Source organism: Gastrolobium bilobum, unplaced genomic scaffold (assembly GCF_033153095.1).
Source record: "Gastrolobium bilobum isolate Gb01-03AN ecotype WA unplaced genomic scaffold, APGP_CSIRO_Gbil_v1 utg25398, whole genome shotgun sequence".
NCBI classification, from domain to species: Eukaryota; Viridiplantae; Streptophyta; class Magnoliopsida; order Fabales; family Fabaceae; genus Gastrolobium; species Gastrolobium bilobum.
Window position 1 is genome coordinate 196,022 of NW_026897820.1, and position 20,271 is coordinate 216,292.

At 33.1% G+C, this 20,271-nt stretch overlaps 2 protein-coding genes and 1 non-coding gene across 3 annotated transcripts; all 3 read left to right on the forward strand.

The window, feature by feature from the left end:
• The first annotated feature begins 3,552 nt into the window (after positions 1–3,552).
• Positions 3,553–5,476, forward strand: LOC133310631 (uncharacterized). Its single transcript, XM_061511592.1, has 2 exons — positions 3,553–3,740; positions 4,556–5,476. The coding sequence occupies exons 1-2, from the start codon at positions 3,591–3,593 to the stop codon at positions 5,189–5,191; spliced, it is 786 nt and encodes a 261-aa protein (XP_061367576.1). The 5' UTR covers positions 3,553–3,590; the 3' UTR covers positions 5,192–5,476.
• A 2,423-nt stretch (positions 5,477–7,899) lies between these two features.
• Positions 7,900–8,123, forward strand: LOC133310643 (small nucleolar RNA U3). The gene has a single exon (XR_009751477.1). It is a non-coding gene; the product is annotated as a small nucleolar RNA U3 (small nucleolar RNA).
• Positions 8,124–17,200: 9,077 nt separating this feature from the next.
• LOC133310636 (uncharacterized) lies at positions 17,201–19,212 on the forward strand. Its single transcript, XM_061511599.1, has 2 exons — positions 17,201–17,403; positions 18,144–19,212. The coding sequence occupies exons 1-2, from the start codon at positions 17,218–17,220 to the stop codon at positions 18,777–18,779; spliced, it is 822 nt and encodes a 273-aa protein (XP_061367583.1). The 5' UTR covers positions 17,201–17,217; the 3' UTR covers positions 18,780–19,212.
• Positions 19,213–20,271: the final 1,059 nt, after the last annotated feature.

Genomic DNA, 20,271 nt, shown 5'->3' on the forward strand with positions numbered 1-20,271 from the left:
GTGTTATCGTTTCAGTAACATGGAACCACATCCTCAAAGCCATCGCAAGTGAGCCAAGAACCCAAGAAGCGAAAAGGTTTGTTGCTAGAATCAGAAGCCAATCTTTTACCTTCCACACAAGTATGGGTATGTGATCCAAAGAGAAGAAAGGAAGGTGGAACACAAATCTTTCAGGGAAAAAATGACCCAAGTTTCTTTAACTAGGGTGTGATCCAACCTTTCTCTAAGCTTATTCCTTTTCCAAGTAAATTGAGGCCATTTGAAGCCAATATCAATTAAGCTACAATCATTGATGCAATCACGGAACTCATTAATACTGTCGAAACACACATCACCCCTCCTATTTTTTCGTTATCATTTAAGATGGAAACCGCCCACAATAGTCCAAGCCCTATCCACCGAATCATTCAGAGAAATGAGATTGTCCCATGGGGATCTTCTTTCCTTACGTCTAGGGCTTCCATACACAAAGGTGACACACTCCACTATACTAGAATGCATCCACCTCAGAGAGACATGAGTATATTGACGGTTAACGTCCAAAATGGAGATACCAACCGAAGATTTGTCCCAGATGACCCATATTCCTCCTGAGAACCCTATAGTATCATTAATATAGTAGCCATTAACCCAAGCTGCTTAACTTTTCTAACAGCAGAGGTCCTACTAATTCTAACTTCTGTAAAAAATAACACCTTAATATCATATCTCTAATAAGTGAGACAAAACCCTTTTTATTTGCTCCACGACAATTCCATATACATGTATTCATGGGTATTGTCAAAAAGAAAAAGGGAACAAAAGAGGAAAGGATCCTCATTGTGTGCTGCGGGGCATGCAAGCCCCATGCAACATCTTCTCATCAGCTTCTCTGACTAAGTTAGGGTTCTCTTAGGAGAATCTGTGGAGAAATTCAACGACGTCAGGTGGCTTTTTCGTGGGACTGAAATATGCCTCCTTCATTTCCACTTCTCTTTCAACTATTGTGGTGTTGTTCGAAGGTCCCACTCATTAGTTGATTTTAGGTTAATCCCCTTTGCTTTTTCTCTCCAGCTTTTGTTGACTATTAAGACTTTCACTGGTCACTTTTGCTTTTGCCAATGATAAACTTCCTTTCCCGTGAAGAGTTTTCTCCAATGAATTTTTCTTGTGCTGCATGTTTCCATTTTCTCTTTGGGACACAGCCTTGTATCCGCTACCTTCCCTTTGTCTCATTGCTCACCTACCCTGCCCCCTAGCTTCGTAGTTGGCTGGTGCTGGTTAACTTTTTCCTTGGGATGAGAGAGTCAACGCCGATTTTTTCCTTCCTTCTGCCATGCATTTCGACACTGGTCTAGCTCTTCGGCCTTTAGCATTTCTCTTCACAACCATCCAAGCTCCAAATGCATTTTTCTCGAATTTTTCCTTGTCTCTCATCCCTGCATCTTCATTAGCAGTAGCTTCTGGTTTGTTGATTCCAGCCCTGGTGTCAACATTGCCCCCAGACATGCTTGCACTAGGCGAGACTCCCTAGTTATCCTTCTTATAATCTGAACCTCCATCGGAGGCCTTCTTTTTATGACCATATCTCCCACACGAGAAGCATATGAGATGTAACCCTTCATAGCCAACATTAGGAATGACTTCCTCGTTGTGTATGTAATCTCAGATTTTCAATCTGGATACAAAACTCTTGCGCAAATCTACTTCCACACATATTCTTGCAAACTTGGCTTTATTCGTGTCGCAATCTCCTTCATTTTCTCTCCTGAAAGAAGCCTTATCAACTTTTAGAGTTTTTCCAAAGATATTCCCTTTCCTCCAAAGATGTTGGATGGTGTAAAATTTGGTAGGGAGGCCAGGAATACTTAGCCAGATTACTAGTTTTTTAACCTTCTCATCATAAGGATAAAAAAATGGTCTGCACCTTTGGACAATGGTATAATGGTCTACAACAATCCATGCGCCTTCATGAAGAATGTGGAAATAATCCCTATCGTCATTAATTTGATTAATGAGTAGCCATTATCCAACTCTACCAGTTTGTACTCCCCCATTAAGTTCCATAGTTTTCGTAGTCTAGCCACCAAGAACCGGGTGGCAATCCTCTTCACCATCAGTTTTATAATTAATGCATTCCTCCATTTTTTACAATCTTCCTTGTGTTGCTTTCTCGAAAAGCCATATGGTGGACATAAAGGGTCTTTAATCCCTCCTAGATACACTTCATCTGACATCTCTTATTCATCCTCCTCATTTTCTTTATCTAGTTAACCAATCTTCATTATCACTCTTAGATACATTTTCATCTCCATTTAGACAAAGGGCTTTATCCATGTAGGATACTAGGCATTTGGACTCCCTCTCGAAGCTGGAAGTTGGTTGGTATCTTCCTCCATATCTTGACCCTCACCTGGCTCATTATCCAGCATCTCATCATCCATTGTCTAATCGTTCAGCTCACCAGGCCCTTTCAGTTTTTTCACACTTTGAGCTAGGGCATTTTCCTGCTCCGTCGAGGGTTGTCTCGCCAAAGCTTTGATATTCTCTCCAAACGTCTTCTCTTCAGACATTTTTTTGAAATCATTAATCTTTTGCACGTCTCAATGTAGCTCAGAATAAAAAAGATTTATTAAATTCTTTATTGAAACAGAATAACCCAAAATGAATGTATGGTTAACACATATCTCACAATTTTTTTATCTTAGGAATCAAAAAGACATTTTATTTATGTTTGATCATGTTGAATTTACATGTTTGTTTCTTTATTTTTCAGATCTAATATACATTCAAACAAAACATAGCTATCTAAGATTCGTAGAAATTAAAAAACTAAAACATGGAATGAAACAAATTTTATTATTTTAATTATTATAAAATGTTAATAAATTACAATAACAACAATATTTTAAATAAAATAAGAGGAGAATATTCTTATTACCAAAAAAATTCAATACCAACCCATTAGCTCCATAATTATTATTGGATCAGTATTTTCTCTCTCTTCAAAACTTTTCAGCATTTTCTCTTTGATCCAATGGTGATTATGGAAGTAGTGGGTTGGTAGTGAATTTTTTTGTTAATAAAAATATCCCCCCTTAATAAATAAAAATCACTTTCTTTACTTTGCAAATTAATTGATTAAAAAAGAAAAATACAATTATTATGTTGCATGAAAGATAAAACTCTATCCTACTGACTCATTGAAAGACGTGTCACACTTTTTATTTTTTTTCTTCTTCTTAAACTAATGGGCCTCACTTAAAAATTATATTTGCAAAAAATTCCAAAATCAAACATAGATTTTATAAATCTTACCTAATTTGCCCGGTAAAATTTGTTCAAACCAAACAACTTTTTTTACATTTTTCTACCTAACTTACTTTCTAACTATTTCTCTATTAATTACATTTATTTAGTATTCAAAAAATTTCTCCTCAACCAAACATTCCCGTATAAAAATCGAAATAGGTCTCGTACACCCAAAAGCAAAAGATGCCATGACGTCATGGTATTAGGTATATGTCAGTCATTGTTTCCATTTCTGATTTATAAATAATACATTCAGAAATTGGATTCTCTAAGAAAAAAAAACAAACAGAGAGAGAGAGATGGCAAAGCTATTTGTGAAGCAGGCAAAGCAATATGCAGAAGGAAGGCCAAGTTATCCGTCACAGCTCTTTCAATTCATCGCTTCAAAGACACCGTCACACCACCTTGCTTGGGACGTCGGCACCGGAACCGGCCAAGCTGCAATATCTGTACGTTATCGTTTATCTGCTTAATCTTATCTTCACAATTTGCATTGCTTCCACCAAGTTAGGGTCACGGAGATTTAAAATTAATTTTTTTAATCAAGATCTAACAAATTTATACCTCTGTTCGGTCCTGTTGAACACTATATCTATACCGTATGCAGCTGAGAGATATCTTAGAGATAGACATCCTTGTAGCCAATACTCCAATCACTGCACACAATAATAGTCTTATGGCCAAATGCACAGTATCAATAGTCTTTCGGCCAAATGCAGTGTTGGTACTAATAATAAAAAGGTCAAAAGTGTGTATTTGAAATTTTTAGCCTCTTATCTATATGGATTACCTATAATCCTTCATAGGCCTGAGACTTTGAGATCTTCCGGTTGATGGGATAGGGATCTTGTCCCTTTATCCTCTCTAGATTATATAGTTGTGATATTAGATTATATAGTTGTGATATTCCTATCCAATCTTGCTACTGATAGAATTGTTAGGATATGAATCTAGTCCATAACAACCTCAAATCCAACTTAATTTATCGAGTGAATTGACTGGTAAAGCGATATTTTAGTTATTCAATACTCTCATGTTTCAATCCCTATGACGCATTAAAATCTATTGGGTATGTTTTTACCCAATCGAATCAGATTAATTGAGTAATCTACAAATCTATGGATAGTTAAACATGTATTTATAAGAATGATAAATTTAATAATTATTTAAAACTATAGTTAAAATTTATATTTGTATCTTGATGCGTTTATTTGAACTTGTATTCAATGCTTTTGCTGTGATGAAAATTAATTTGTAATTACAGTTAGCTGCAATATACAAGAATGTCATAGCCACAGATGCAAGTGATAAGCAACTTGAATTTGCAGCCAAGCTCCCTAATGTGCGTTACCAACATACCTCTTCAACCATGACCATGGCCGAGCTTGAACAAAAGGTGTCACCTCAGGGGACCGTAGATGTTGTGACAATTGCCCAAGCCATCCACTGGTTTGACCTCCCAACCTTCTATGAACAAGTCAAGTGGGTTCTCAAGAAGCCTCAAGGAGTCATCGCTGCTTGGTGTTACAATTTGCCAAGAATTAGTGATGAAGTAGACGCTATCCTTGATCGACTTTATCTTGATTCAGGGCCTTATTGGGATCCAGCACGCAGATGGGTTGATGACAATTATAAAAACATTGATTTTCCATTTGAGCCTGTGGATGGAGCTGATCACACAGGACCCTTTGAGTTTGTGATAGAGAGAGAGATTGATTTGGATGGTTTCTTGACTTACTTAACATCATGGTCAGCATATCAGACAGCAAAGGAGAAAGGAGTGGAAATTCTTCGGGAAGATGTAATTGAAAAACTCAAGCTTGCTTGGGGTGAAGATGCCAAAAAAATTGCTAAGTACCCAGTTTATCTGAGAATTGGAAGAGTATCGGGGGATGTCTGAAAATATGCAAATGGTTAATTCCATGGTCTGTCCTAGAGGGAGGTAGGACAAGTAACATCTTTTATCCATTGATTAAATAATTTAGCTTCATTTATACTATTTGAGTCATTTGGTTAACTGTTAAGGATGGATGAAGTAATAAGCATAAATTCCAAAGAGGGAAAACCTGTCCTAATGTATCTGAAAAGAGTTGAGCTCTTCTTCTTTTGTTTTGTTTATGTTGGTAATTTTGTATTAACAAATTCCAATAGCATGGTGGTAAAAGTGATAATGGAGTTTTCGGGTCTTTTAGTGGTTTTGAAAAAGATTTAAAGATGTATTGGATTAAGATTTTAAAAGAAATTTTTAGGATAAAAATCCTATGGATTTTAAAAATTTGTAAGAACAATATGAACTTATATGACTTTTTTAAGAGATCCTTTTTACAATGAAGATTTGACAAAGATTGGATTTAAAGGATTTTAATAAAAAAAGAACAAATGGACAATATGATGGTTTTAAGATTAGAAACGACAGTATGAACTAACCCAAATACTTTAATCATCAAATTTCAACTAAAGCATAGAAAAAATATAGTTCCACAAAGCCCAATATGTTATATGATCACCATATTAATCATCATAACTTGAAATTTATCCAAGACAAGCGTTCATCTATTGACATCTTCAAGAACAAATCCTTCTTTGCTTTTGTATTAAGTAAATCAACTTCATCCAAATTTGGAATCTCTTTTTTTCTATCTCTCTCTTCTCTCCATTAGGTCAAATATTCTTTCAAAATTGCTAGCAATAATCACAATGCCAATAGAAATATTTTATAGAACTTTAGCTTGATTGCTGATACCAATTGAGGTAGAATTCTTTTTATATTCGAATCTAACTTGGTTTTTCGATGCGAACCCTTGAATCGCAAAGGGGAATGAGAAGGTGGACTACCTTGGTGGGGGTAATGGAGGATAGGAGAGTGGTTCTTAGTCAGTTGGGGCAATGAAGGCATCATCATTAGGATAACATGAAAAGTCGTCAAAACTAAAATCTCTATTTTCTTCTCCAAAAGATGTTGCATCCGTATCGTTAGTCCCTAATGCAATTGGATGAGCATAGCAGACCTAGATTTAAACACCTTATCCTTTGTCCTTTGTACGACATCATCTCTTAACTCAAACAAAATTTCCATCTATCAAAGACAAAATGAAAGGTCATGTGTTTTGAGTCTGAAAAACAATTTGTTTAGAAAAATACAAGGGTAAAACCATGTACAATCAACTCTAACCACTACCTTCGCAAGGCGCAATGGGGTTTGCCCTTATTTATAAGATAAAATGAAAATTTCTTGTGTATTTCTTAGATAATATCCAAATATTATTACATCATTTTAGAAAATGAGATCTACATACCTCAGGCCAGTTATTGCTTAAAAAAAAATTTCATTAGCTTTCCATATTTTGCCAATTGACCCAAATAATTTGGCTATAAGGTTTCCATCTTCTTCTGTTGCAGCTCCCCCCAAGCTGATAACTGTCATAGTTTAACTTAAGTTAATCTATTCAAGAAACTCTCCAACTGCCAACAATGTGAATTGATTAAGAAAGAAATGCAACAAGGAATATCCATTGTTTTGACGAATAATACACAAGATACAGAATTACCATAATGTGCAAGAGAAGGCATTCTTGCTCTGGTAATTTACGAAAGGAGCCCTCTTCATAATTGAGATTATTTACCCACGCAATTCGAGCATCCAACTTTCAAGCCCACTCTTCATAAAAGTGAAGAACAAAACCAATATATAGCAGACTATAATAATTTTATCACATTTGTTTTCGTAAGATTTTGTAGTTAGAAATATAAAGAAGTTTTCAACAAGCAAGTGATAGACTAATGGCATCAAAATTAACTTTTGAACCAAAGCTCTTGAGCAAAAAGCGATAGTATTAAGTATAATTGACAGTTTAGAATTCAGAAAGTCAATTATGCAACTACGAAGTTATACAAAAAAGTCACACAGCAAACGTTCTCAACTCTAACTGAAGAACAAAACACAATATGCTCTTTAAAGAAAGGTAATACCTGATGCTGCCTCACCAACACCAGCAGGAGTATTAGGCATTACCCTTATAAATATGTTGTGCCCGGCCCATTCCTACATTTTATGAAACAACCATTTCCATAAAAATATGTAAGGCTAAGGAAAAGCTACTTGCACAAAAATTAATAGTTGTTAAGCAAAAGAAAGTATGAGAACATAAAAGTTTCATTTACAGCTTAGCTACTACCTTTCTATGCACCTTGCTTGAAATGGGTAGCACCACTAGAGCACATCCATGATTCACAGCTGCGTATGGTTCGGTTTAATTCGCCAAACATAATCCCTGCTGGCAGGCCACCTGAAGGATATTCTATAGACTTCTGTTGATGGAATCAAACAAAATAAGGGCCTTCCAAAGTGTCTATGCACTTCTTCTTTTCTCGAAAGAAAGATAAAGATTTGGGATCAATGCTGCAATGTAGGAAAACATCGTAGCAGGAAATGTATCCATTGACCGTCAACCGCCTTTTCAAAAGTAAGTCACACCAATTTCATTAGAAAATCTCGAAAGCCCACAACAGTCGGAAACAACTTTTTTATATCAATCATAAACGAAAACCACATCGGGAGTTCTGGACAAAACTGAGACATATTTATAAGGAAGCGTTGGGTGAGAGGGTACGACCTTACTTGAACAGGATCTGTTCTATAGGCTCGTACCTCTGTATCCTTGAGTTCTAAGGAGACAGGAACCTAAGTCTGGTGGATGACTCAGGACCGTGTGATTTGAGCGTGATTAATGACCGTGTGATTCCCACTTCGGGGGGAATCATCCTCGGTTGTAGAGGATCGTTCCCAGCTAGTGTAATCTGGTTGGGTGGATCACTCGGTTGTCTGACAGACTATGAATTTTTTTTTCATTCAACATTATATTAAAAAACAGACAGATCCCACAAAAAAATTCAACAAAGAAAATTTCATAGTAAACAGATCCCTCCAAAAACAAAAACAAAAAAAAATGATTTTTTGAGAAAGGAATGGCGTTGATTACCTTACCTCCGAAAGGACTGAATCTCGGTTAGCATGTAGTATACTTTTGCTTACACGGCCCATGAAAGCCAGTTTGTGGTTCATGCTGAACATGTTTTATTTTTAGTAGAAATGTAGGAAGTGGAAACAGTAAGGGAGTGTGTACCTTCCCTCTCTTAAAGATAACTTGCAGAATTTCCTTCTTTAAAGCAAGCACATCCATACTCCATACTATGATGCAATACAACAAAGAAAGTTCAAGACGACAGTGCTTTGTGCTTGAGTTGAACAAACAGAAAAAGGCTGTTGTTCATGACCATTTGAGGTAGGGGAGTTGCCACGTCTACAAGCGTACTTCAACATTGCGAAATAGGCCAGGTGGCATATTTTGGGCTTTCAACATTCCACACGCTTTTATGTTGCAAGATAGGACCCATTAACATAGACATGCAGCAAATTGATTAGATTTCCTCCAAAAGGACACAGCCCAATCATACAACCCCTTACATGATGGACATAAACTTTTTTGTAGGTTTATTTTTTTTTCCACGATGTTACATGATAAACCCTTGGTTCATGTTTTTAAGCATGAATTAATATCAAATTGTGTGATTAAATGGATGAAAAAGAGGTTAATGTCCTGGAAATCTCTCAAATACAAGTTCTGAAGCTTATGTTGAAAATTTACATTGTTTTTGTAGGAAAATGAAGCTCAAGAAGCAAAAGAGAGAAGGAAGAAGATTCTGAAGAATGGGAAAATTCTAAGTGTTGGGCGCTAAAACGCCCAAAACTGGGCGTTTTAGCGCCCTGCTACACAAAAGATGCTGGTGCTGAACATTAAAACGCCCAAAACTGATCGTTTTAGCGCCCAAGACAATTAAAAGCAGTTGGGCATCCGTCAAGGTTGAGCGCTAAAACATCCAGAAATGAGAGTTTTAGCGCCCATGTCAGTTTTCAGTTGTAATTTGTAAATTATAAAAGGACAAGGGGCCTTCATAAGAAAAAAATGAGATGCAACTCTCTCATATCCATTCTCTGATATTCTGACTTTCCCCATCACACTAGGAGAAGGGAGATCAGGTCAGATCTTTCATAGATCTGATCTGACTCCTCATTTTCTCTGACTTTCCAAATTCTTAGGACTTAATATTGTAATAGTTAGTATACTTTCATGTAATTGTACTTGAAGATTGAAGACTCAACTATCATGACAATGGAGTTTGATCTTTCTTCTTCTTCTCTTGTTATTATTTGTATTATGTCTGAGTAGAGTCCTTTGTAGTCTGATTCAATGGAACTCAAGTTTGAATTTATGAATGGTTAATTAGATGTTTTCTTTATCTATTATGTGATTGTATGGAGTTGTCTTGATTAATTCTTCATGTTGAGGAATAGTGTAGAACATACATGTTTACATTGTTTCTCTATTTTTGACAACTTCATCATTAGTGTTCTAGTAGTCAAGGGATTGATGCTAGGATTCTGATGTGTTCTTAAGACCTTAGTAATTAATGCATGTATTAAGAAATGAATCACCAAGGGATTGGGGTTTCTGATTAATGTGTCTATCAGGGTAGTAAGAGATTACATCTTGAGATGATAAGAAAAAGGTTGATCAACATCACATAGTAGATAATTCATAATGGAAATTGGTTCATCTATAAATTCATGTTTGAGGGAAAATGACATCTGACTACTTGTTTAAATTATAAGTACATTTTATTTGTTTTATCAAATCTTAATTTTATGCAATTCAACTTTATTTCTGGTGACAAGAAATCAAGCAATCAATGATCTTTTGGTTGATTCAACTCAAATACATATGGTTAGTCGGTGCTTGACACAAATCCTCGTGGGAACGATCTTTACTCATCATTTTATTACTTGTACGACTAGTACACTTGCTAGATCCGCAACATTACACAAAAATATTTGAGTGTATTGTGGAGGTTGGAAAAAAATATTCACTTGGTAGGAGGTAAAAAATAAATTGACTGGAAAAAAAGGGTAGGTAAAAATATATGGCCATGTTTGGTAGAAGGAAGAGTTAAAAAGGGGTTGGACAAATTTTTTTCCCATTTAATTTTTTTACACATGAACCAAGAGTAAAATTTTATCATGGACATAACATCAGTAAAATTCATCCAATTTTTTCGAAAAAATTTTGGCCTACCAAACACATTTTTTAACTTACCCAGCAAAAAATGCTTCCCAACATATTCTGAGCAAATTTTTGTTTCTAATAAAAAAAAATTTCTCCTGTACCAAACACCCCCTAAGATATTTATTTTACTCACTCTGTCACGATTAATGTCACACAATTTTCATTTATTTTACTTTTGATAAATGTATAAGTACATAGTGTTGAGTTCCACACCTTATCTAGTTTTGATGATAATAAATAAGTGAAGCAAAAGTATTTAACATTTTATTTTGTCATGAAATTGTGAAGATCGAAGTTGTAAGATAAAATCTTATATTTCATGTAATAGTTGAATGAGGTGAATCCTGATCGTACCTTAGGTTAGAATCTTTAAAGTTTTGGAAGCTATGAAAAGAAAATTTATTTTTAATCCAAATAGATTTTTAAGATTTTATTTTTGATTTGAAAACGAAAAAATTAATTTTAGATTAATTTTTTTTAAATATTTGATTTGATTTTATATATTTTTGGAAAATTAATTTGAATATTTAGATTTTATTTTCAAAAAGATATTTTTGAAAGTTTTCTTAAAAATCATGATAATCTTTATATTTTTCTTTAGGATTTTATTTTCAAAAAAAATCTATATATACCATACTTGGAGCTTTTCTCGAGAGTGGGTGAACAGTCAAGAAAAATATTTGTAAAATTTCAAGAGAATTCTTTTTTTGAGCTTTCAAGAGAAAAAAAGTTTTTTGAGCATTCAAGAGAGAAAAAAATTGTGAGTATTCGAGAGAAAGAGCGCATTGAACATATTATGAGTATTTCTTCTTAAGGCACATTCAAAACAATTTGGGAACCAAAGTCATGAACCTATTTATTGAGCTCATCACTTAGATTTTATTTGTACTTATTTGCTTATTATTTAGAAACGTGTAAGACAATCAATTTTAATTGGATTTTCTTCTTGACCTTGGAAAAGATCGTGGCTTAGAAATAAGTCGGTCTTTGTTCATTGCAAATAGAGACGAGAGTCGTTTGTCTTCGGAGAGTGTAATACACCCATATTTTCTTTTAATAAAATAATAATAATAATAATAATATAATAATAAATATTTTTGGATAATAATGATATTTAGTATTTTTGTAATTAATAATATTGGTATTTAATATTTTTAATTAATGAGTTATTAATAGTTAAAATAATAAGAGGTAAGATAATAATAGTAATATTATTTTATTTATGTGATAATATATAATTATATATATATATATATATATATATTAGATGATAAATTATGATTAATTGATTTATTAATTGATTGATGATTTATGTATTTATGTTTGATTAGTAATTTGTTTAGATATGATGAGTCAACAAACATAAATTGTTTAGATATGATGAGTCAGCATTGAGTCAGTAATGTGTAAGCCCTAAACTTCAACTATGAATAGAGGTCTAGCCTAACCAAACCAATTCACTCTTCAACATTTCTCCTCTACTATTCTCTCTTCTTAGTTCAAAAACTTAGTTTAATTTATTTTATACTCTTCTGGTTACCAACCGGTTCTCTGCCCCAAATTACTCTTTTCTTCTAGAAGTTAGCGAAAACGGAGACCAGGTAATCCTAATCTCTAGGTGGTTGTAGATTCGTTGTGTATGAAATTTTTATTGTGTGTAATCCTAATCTTTAGGTAGTTATATGTTTGATATGTGTAATCCTAATCCTTAGGTTATAATTTTGTTTGAAGTTTATTAATAGTAATCCTTATCCCTAGAGAGTCATAGATTATATTGATATGAATTTCGGTATATGTAATCCTATTCGTAGGTTATTTCTTTTATATAAAACTTGGATGTAATCTGAATCCTTAGGTGTTTAGGTTATCTCTATTATATGAAATTTGGGCATAATCCTTATATGTAATCCGTAGATGTTCTTAATAGTTTGGTATGAACATTTCTATATATATAGGTATTTGTTTTTTTTAAATTTAAATTACTACATATGATAATTAGAATATTTTTGGAAAATTTTATTATTTCAGAAATTATGATTATGTGCAATATATGATATAAACTTTTAATTCATGTGCAATATATGGATCTTATTGAATAATTATGAAAATTATGGAATTATACTACTCTTTAAGAAAAAATTTCCAAATATGTGTTTTAATGATTGAATTTAAATATTTATATTATTAATAACTATGATAATTGATGTGATGGGATTATTTGAATGACGATGATTGGATTTAGATTTTTCTATGATGAATGTTGAAGATTTGAATTATTATATCCTTGAATAAATTGGAAAGTTATGATGAGGATCGGATTTGGATTTTACTGTGATGAATGTTGAAGATTTGAATTATCATATCCTTGAATAAATTGGAAAGTTATGATAATGATCCGATTTGGATTTTACTGTGATGACTGTTGAAGATTTGAATTATCATATCCTTGAATAAATTGGAAAGTTATTATGATGATCAGATTTGGATTTTACTATGATAGATGTTGAAGATTTGAATTGTTATATAAATTCGAGAATTTATGATAATAGTTGTTTCAATTATGATACTTTGGAAAATTATAATGCCCTTGAGTAACTCATTTAGAGATGATAATACTTAAAGAATAAATAATTATGATTGAATCTTTCCTGATTGTGTGTGTTTGTAATAAATTAATGGTGGGAGGATAGCTTTGGGATGGTACCTCCCAAGGTGATGAACACAACTTTTGGGCTTTATGCCTCCGATGTGAAACTGATGTGAAAAAGATTATATCCGTTCTTTCCAAAGTGGTGTCTGGCAGGGTTTCCCGGGATACTAGTAGCAACTTTGGGAAGAGGTGTGCACACTAGGAAGATGTGAATTGATTATGGCCAATTTTGATTATACGTGGCTGGTAACAGTGGTTTTTTCCCGGGTCACGGGGTAGACTGGCAGGGTTTCCCGGGTCTACCATGGTTCTCTTCCCACTAAGTACAATGAACTTAAACATGATTAATAATGAAATGTTATTTGATTTGATTATGATGAATGTCATTGAGTTGTGAATATTACCATTTATGTAATATTATGATTAATGTTGTGCTGAATATGTTAGTTGATAAATTACCCTTACTAAATACAATAAATGGACTAAATAAAGATTAATATAATTAATAACGAGTTGATACTTGATTTGAATTTTTGAGTTATATTACTTGATTTAATTATTATGAGTTCTATTTATTTATTTATTAATTTTTGTATTTTGATTGGGATTACCAGCTTTGCTGACTGTTTGTGATTGTTTGACTGCAATGATCCTGCGGCTGCGGGGGAGCAGATTTTCAATAAATCAGGTGGCAAGGAATCGGGCTAGCAGTAGGCAGTGAGGATACGACTCAGGATTTCTAGCTGTCATAAATATTATGTATAAAAAAAAATTGTAGTCTTAGATTTTGATTTGAATGTATAGAGTTAGCCTTGCACTTGTCCCTGTACAGGTGCGGCGGTAACACTTCCCAAATTCGATTATTTTGAACTTCCGCTGTTATTTATAAAATATTGAATTTATTTATGCTATTATAAATTGTCAGAATTTGGGGTGTTACAGAGAGTCTTTGATTAGAATATGTTCTTCTTGACCTAGAAAAAGATCGTGGCTTAGAAATAAGTCAGTTTTTATTTGTTCTGAATAAAGACGGGAGTCATTTGGCTTCAGAAAGTCTTTGATTAAACTTCGTGATAATCCTAGGGATAGGATTCCGGAAACCTCAAGTAAGGTTTCATGTTAATTCTTGCATAAAGGTAGAATATAGTCTATTCTTGTACTTTAAATTGATCGATAGTGGATTTGTATCTCAATTGGATAGAGGTATCCAAATTGGGGTTGTGGGTTTTTCCCCTCTAGTTGGAGTTTTTTCCACGTTAAAATAATTGTGTCACTTTTCCCTTTATTTTTTATTTTACTTTAGTAGCATGTGTTTTTAAATTGCAAATTTTTTAATAAACTCAATTCACCCCCTCTTGAGTTTATCTGGGACCAAAAATTAGTACTAGGGTTGTGTTCTCTTATCTGTGCAGGTAACTCCTGAAGAGTAGATCCCAACATGGACTTGATGGAAATCATCAAGGATTGATTCTCCACACAAAGACCCTCTTTTTGAAGGAAAGTTCTGTAATTACTTGAAGAACATGATGGAGATTTGCATCAAAGCTAACAATTTCCAAGTTTGGAACGTGGCTGAAAACGGAGACTTCCAGAGCATAAAGAAAGTTGAAAACCAAAAAATTATTCCCAAGCTCATTGCTGAATATACTGATGGAGATTGGAGAAAGCTAGAATTTAATGCACTAGCCAAGAAAATTCTTCATTGTGGCCTTGGATACCCAAGTTAAAAATTATATCATTTCGAAGTTTTATGGTAACAGATTGTCTATGTGGCGCTGACATGATATCAGTGTCGTCTAAGGGTGTTCATCAACCGATCCAAACCGCAGTGACCAAATCGAAAAACGAATAATCGAAAATTGAAAATTAAAAAAAACCACAAATTTTAATTGGATTGGAACGATTTTTTGTTTGGCTGGTGAAAACCGGCCCAATATATTAATTCTTGTTTACCTACTTGGGCCTTTCCTCAATCATAACCAAAAATATTCTAAACCCAAGACCCATTAGCCCATCAATTAAACTCAAGAACTCAAGAAAAAACCTAGTCACACTCCTTTAGCAAAATTTCGTCTGTGTAGAGTTTCATATCTCATTGCCCAAAAAAAAGTTAGATTATTGTTAACTGATGCTCTTGTATTAAAAAAAAAAAACTTTACAAAACCAATACACACAAAAGATGTTATTGGCACAATAATCATCAAACAAATTTTAGGCTTTTCAAAAAATCAAAAATCAATCCATTCCAAACAAAAAGAAATTGGATTGGATTTGAAAAAAAAATCCAAACCGAAAGGATGATTACATGATCAAACCGAAAGTATTGGATCAGATGATTTTTGCTTGCAAACCTGATCCAATCCAGACCGCGAACACCTCTACTGTCGTTCGGATATGTGACTAGTTCCGTCAATATCAATAACATGTTTGATTGCATTAGTTTAAAAAAATTTATCTAATCAAATTTAATGAAGAATTCTTTTACCCACCAATATTAAAAGAAGGGTTTTATAATTCTCAAATTACAAGAGAATTGAAATCTTATGTTGTAGAGATAAAAAATATGTGGGACCTATATATTAAAAAAAAGTATATATAGAACCCACGTTAGCACAAAAATCGAAGAGTGTGTAGGAAGATTTCAATTCTCGAATTATAAATCCCTTAAAAGAATGCTTTATCCGAATCATAATTGTAAAATCCCACCTGACCCGGAACCCGTCGAACCGGTCATCGGACCGGTTTGGGTCAAGCATTGGACCGGTCATCCATCAACCCGGTCGAAATCGATGACCCGGTCAGGTCATGCATTTAAAAAAAAATTAAAAAATCAAAATTGTTTCATCTTGTCAAAAAAAAAAAATGTAGAACTCATTTTAAAAATATTTTGTAATTTTATTTGCTAGTATGCTCTTACACAATTACCTCAAATTTCAGCTTTCAATACTGAAGTAATTTTCGGAATAATAAATTAAGAGAATGTAACATATATCATTTTTAATGTAGTTGAATTTGAAAAATATAAGTTCAACATCATTGAGAGATATGTTTATAAAAATTTTAAGTTGTAATTTAAATTGACAAAATAATAATATGTATTTTTATTTATTTATGCTTCTTGTTTTTTAGCTTATTTAATAAACCTTGTTTAATTTATTTTAAATATGAAAAATGTAATTAAATTTATATGTTTAAATTTATATATATTTTTATATTTTTATATATATTCGGTCAATCAATGTGATCAATAACCCATCCGTCTAACCACTGACCCGGTAACTTAATATTCCCACCGAATGGATGCTCCAATCGCATTTAATAAGCTGATCGGAATACACTTTCTATACCCACTCAGCTTATATTTTGAATTGACCAACAGTCCAACACGAATTGAGTAAAGTGTAGAAACTTTTATTGACCCTCTGAGTGTTAATCGGGCATGTCTTGAAAAGTGTGTTAATTATCCCTTTAAGTTGAAAATTTCAGGAACAGTGGTCAAAGTGACACTATTGAAAAACAAAAAGACATCAAAATGTCATGTAAATAATAAATTTTTTTAAAATGGCACGTGACATATTTCGTTATATTGTATAGCAAAATATGTGTATAAATAATTCGCTATACGGTATAGCGAAATATGCCGCGTCAGAATGCGCAGAACCAAAAATGCCATGTGTCAGACAGGGAGAATTTCGCTACACTACACGGTGTAGCGAAATTCTCCCTGTCTGACACATGGCATTTATTGTTCTGACGTGACATATTTTGCTACACCGTGTAGCGAATTATTTACACATATTTTATTACACAGAGTAGCGAAATATACCACATGATATTTTGACAAAATTTACTATTAAAGTATTTTTTTTCCAAAGTAACACTTTGTCCACTGTTCCAAAATTTCATTTGAAACTCCTCGTCCATATTGCATATTTATAAGAACACGAGTTCCGAAGAATGTTACCACCAAGACCTTTTACAGTTTTACTTAAAATAGAATAATCGAAATCGAAATTGGTTTTGGACACCCAAAAGCAAAAGTTTTCATGACGTCATGGTATATGTCAGTCATTATTTCCATTTTTGTTTTATAAAATAACGCATTTAGAAATTGGATTCTATAAGAAAAAGGAAAGTAGAAAAGGAAAAAGAGAGATGGCAGAGCAATTTGCGAAGCAGGGAAAGCATTACGTTGAAGGAAGGCCAAGTTATCTGGCACAGCAATATGCAGAAGGAAGGCCAAGTTATCCGCCGCAGCTCTTTCAATTCATTGCTTCAAAGACACCCTCTCACCAACTTGCTTGGGACGTCGGCACCGGAACCGGCCAAGCTGCTATATCTGTACCTTCTCTTTCATCACAATTTCAGCTTTTCAGTACTCTCAACTTCTAATGTTTAGGATAACATATAAAATTTGTTATGGAGAGTTCTATTATCCATGTGTTTTTACCAGATTCGAACCAGATTAGTGGAGTAATCCACGAATCTATGGATAGTATACAAAAAATTCAACTTAATTTCTTCTTTTAGATTTAAGGCTTTAATGTTGGTAGATAACTTATTTACGACTTCTAAAACGATGTCGTTTTGAATTAAAAAATTATAATGAGAAAGACTATTATAACTCTAAAATAAATTATAATTATAAAAATACTCTAATTTTCATTCTAAAACGATGTTGTTTTAGACTAAATGTTATTTACATTAAAAACAGAAAAAGTGAACCCTACATTTAAACATGTATTATAAGAAAGGTTTGATGTTTGTTATTTTAAATGACATAAGTTATGTCATTTCAGAAGAGAGATAGACACCAAAAATAGAAATCATGGGAGAGAGAAAGTGGATGGTTTTTTGAATTTAAATTTTAAATAAAAAAAAATATTATTTTGTGTCTATCTCTCTCTTAAAATGACCTAAGTCTATGTTATTTAAAATTATAAACACTTTTCCCCGGTAAGAATGATGAATTTAATAATTAATTTAAAATTATAGTTAAAATTTATATTTGTATCTTGCTGAGCTTATTTGAACTTGTATTCAATGCTTTTGCTGTGATGAAAATTAATTTGTAATTACAGTTAGCTGCAATATACAAGAATGTCATAGCCACGGATGCTAGTGATAAGCAACTTGAATTTGCAGCCAAGCTACTTAATGTGCGTTACCAACATACCTCTTCAACCATGACCATGGCCGAGCTTGAACAAAAGGTGGCACCTCAGGGGACCATAGACCTTGTGACCATTGCTCAAGCCATGCACTATTTTGACCTACCAATCTTCTACGAACAAGTCAAGTGGGTTCTCAAGAAGCCTCACGGAGTCATCGCTGCTTGGTGTTACTCTTTGCCAAGAATTAATGATGAAGTAGACGCTATCCTTGATCGATTATATTCCATTGATGGAAGCCCTTATTTTGATCCAGCTCGCAGATGGGTTGATGACAATTATAAAAGCATTGATTTTCCATTTGAGCCTGTGGATGGAAATGATCACACAGGACCCTTTGAGTTTGTGATAGAGAAAGAGATTGATTTGAATGGTTTCTTGGCTTACATCAAATCATGGTCAGCATATCATGTAGCAAAGGAGAAAGGAGTGGAGCTTCTTGGGGAAGATGTAGTTGAAAAACTCAAGCTTTCTTGGGGTGAAGATGGCAAAAGGGTTGCCAAGTGCCAAGTTTATCTGAGAATTGGAAGAGTAGGGGATGCCTGAAAATATGCAAGTGGTTACTTCTTTGGTCTGTCCTAGAGGGAGGTAGGACAAGTAACATCTTTTATCCGTTGAATAAATAATTAGCTTCATTGGTACTAATTGAATAATTGGGTAAACTGTTAAGGATGGATGAAGTAATAAGCATAGATTCTTTGGGGGTTTGGTGTTAACAAATTCCAATAGCATGGTGGTAAAAGTGATAACGGGGTTTCTGGGTCTTTTAGTGGTTTTGAAAAAGATTTGGTGTGTTGAATGTTAATGAGGTTATTATTACCATGGTGTGGCTCAATGAGTCCATCTTGTTGGCACGATGAATGGTAATTTTCTGTGTTATTGGATTGAGGAAGTGGTGGAGATGAAGTAAGATGAGGGAGAAGGAAAAGGAAACCAATTGTTTGTTTTGAGCTTTGTGCGTGATTCTAATAAGGGGCGCATCCAGATTTTTTTTTTTTTTTTTTTTTTTTTCTGTAGGGAGTTAAAAATCAAATATTTGTTGTTCCTTCTAACAACAATTTGCGTTATACACCATTATTAAAACAATCACTTAAATTTAAAACGTAAGGAGAGTAAATCAATGCAAGCGACTTCTAAACTTAAAACCTGAAATGTTTAATTTTTTATTTTAAATAACATACTTAATTTTCTAATGTTGATTATTAATATATGAATAATATTGAAACGAGAAATTGCAAAGTTGATAACTAGAGTGGTGCATGTTAAATAACAAGTAAAAATGGTCCTTCATAAAAACTTGTAAAAACGTAGTGTAAAAACAGTAAAAACTTCCACTTTTATCGTTTTGACCCTTTTTACTTAAAAGGAAAAAATTTTAAAAAAAGATTTACTAAAAAAGAAATTAATAAAAAAACCAATTTTCGTTTTCTCCAAATCATATGCACAGTATCTTGATATTTTTTTGTTTGGATATATATCTTTTATTATTATGTCTTATAAAGCTGCAATTCTATTATAAGTTATGCTATGAGAATCGTTTTGTGTTTTTGGATCATTATGTGCATTGAAAGAAGTGGAATTATATCCTGCTGAGCGATGATCCAAAATCTGTACAGTATATGAAGCAGTTGGAGCAGATTGGTTATCTATTGCTTGTTAGTTATCATTGTTTATATTTTGATACTTGGTAATCAAAAATAATTTTTCTTTTTAGATAGATAAGTGGCTCAATATACATGGTCATTATGTTATATTTTTTTTTACATGCATATATAGTTTTGTATCTTGACCTTAAGTAGTAGAAACTAGAAATTTTACGTTTCGTGTCGTTTCTACGTTTTACGTTTCTATCACCCCTTTCCGTTTCTATGTAGAAACTCGAGTTTGACAACATTGAGAGATACAAAGACATATATACAATGTGGGACGTTTACGACACTATTTATAATAACTATAGAATTATGTCATTTTAAGTGAAAAAAAATACATAATAAAAATTATGCCGTGATTTTTTTTTAAGTTAAATTTTAAATAACGA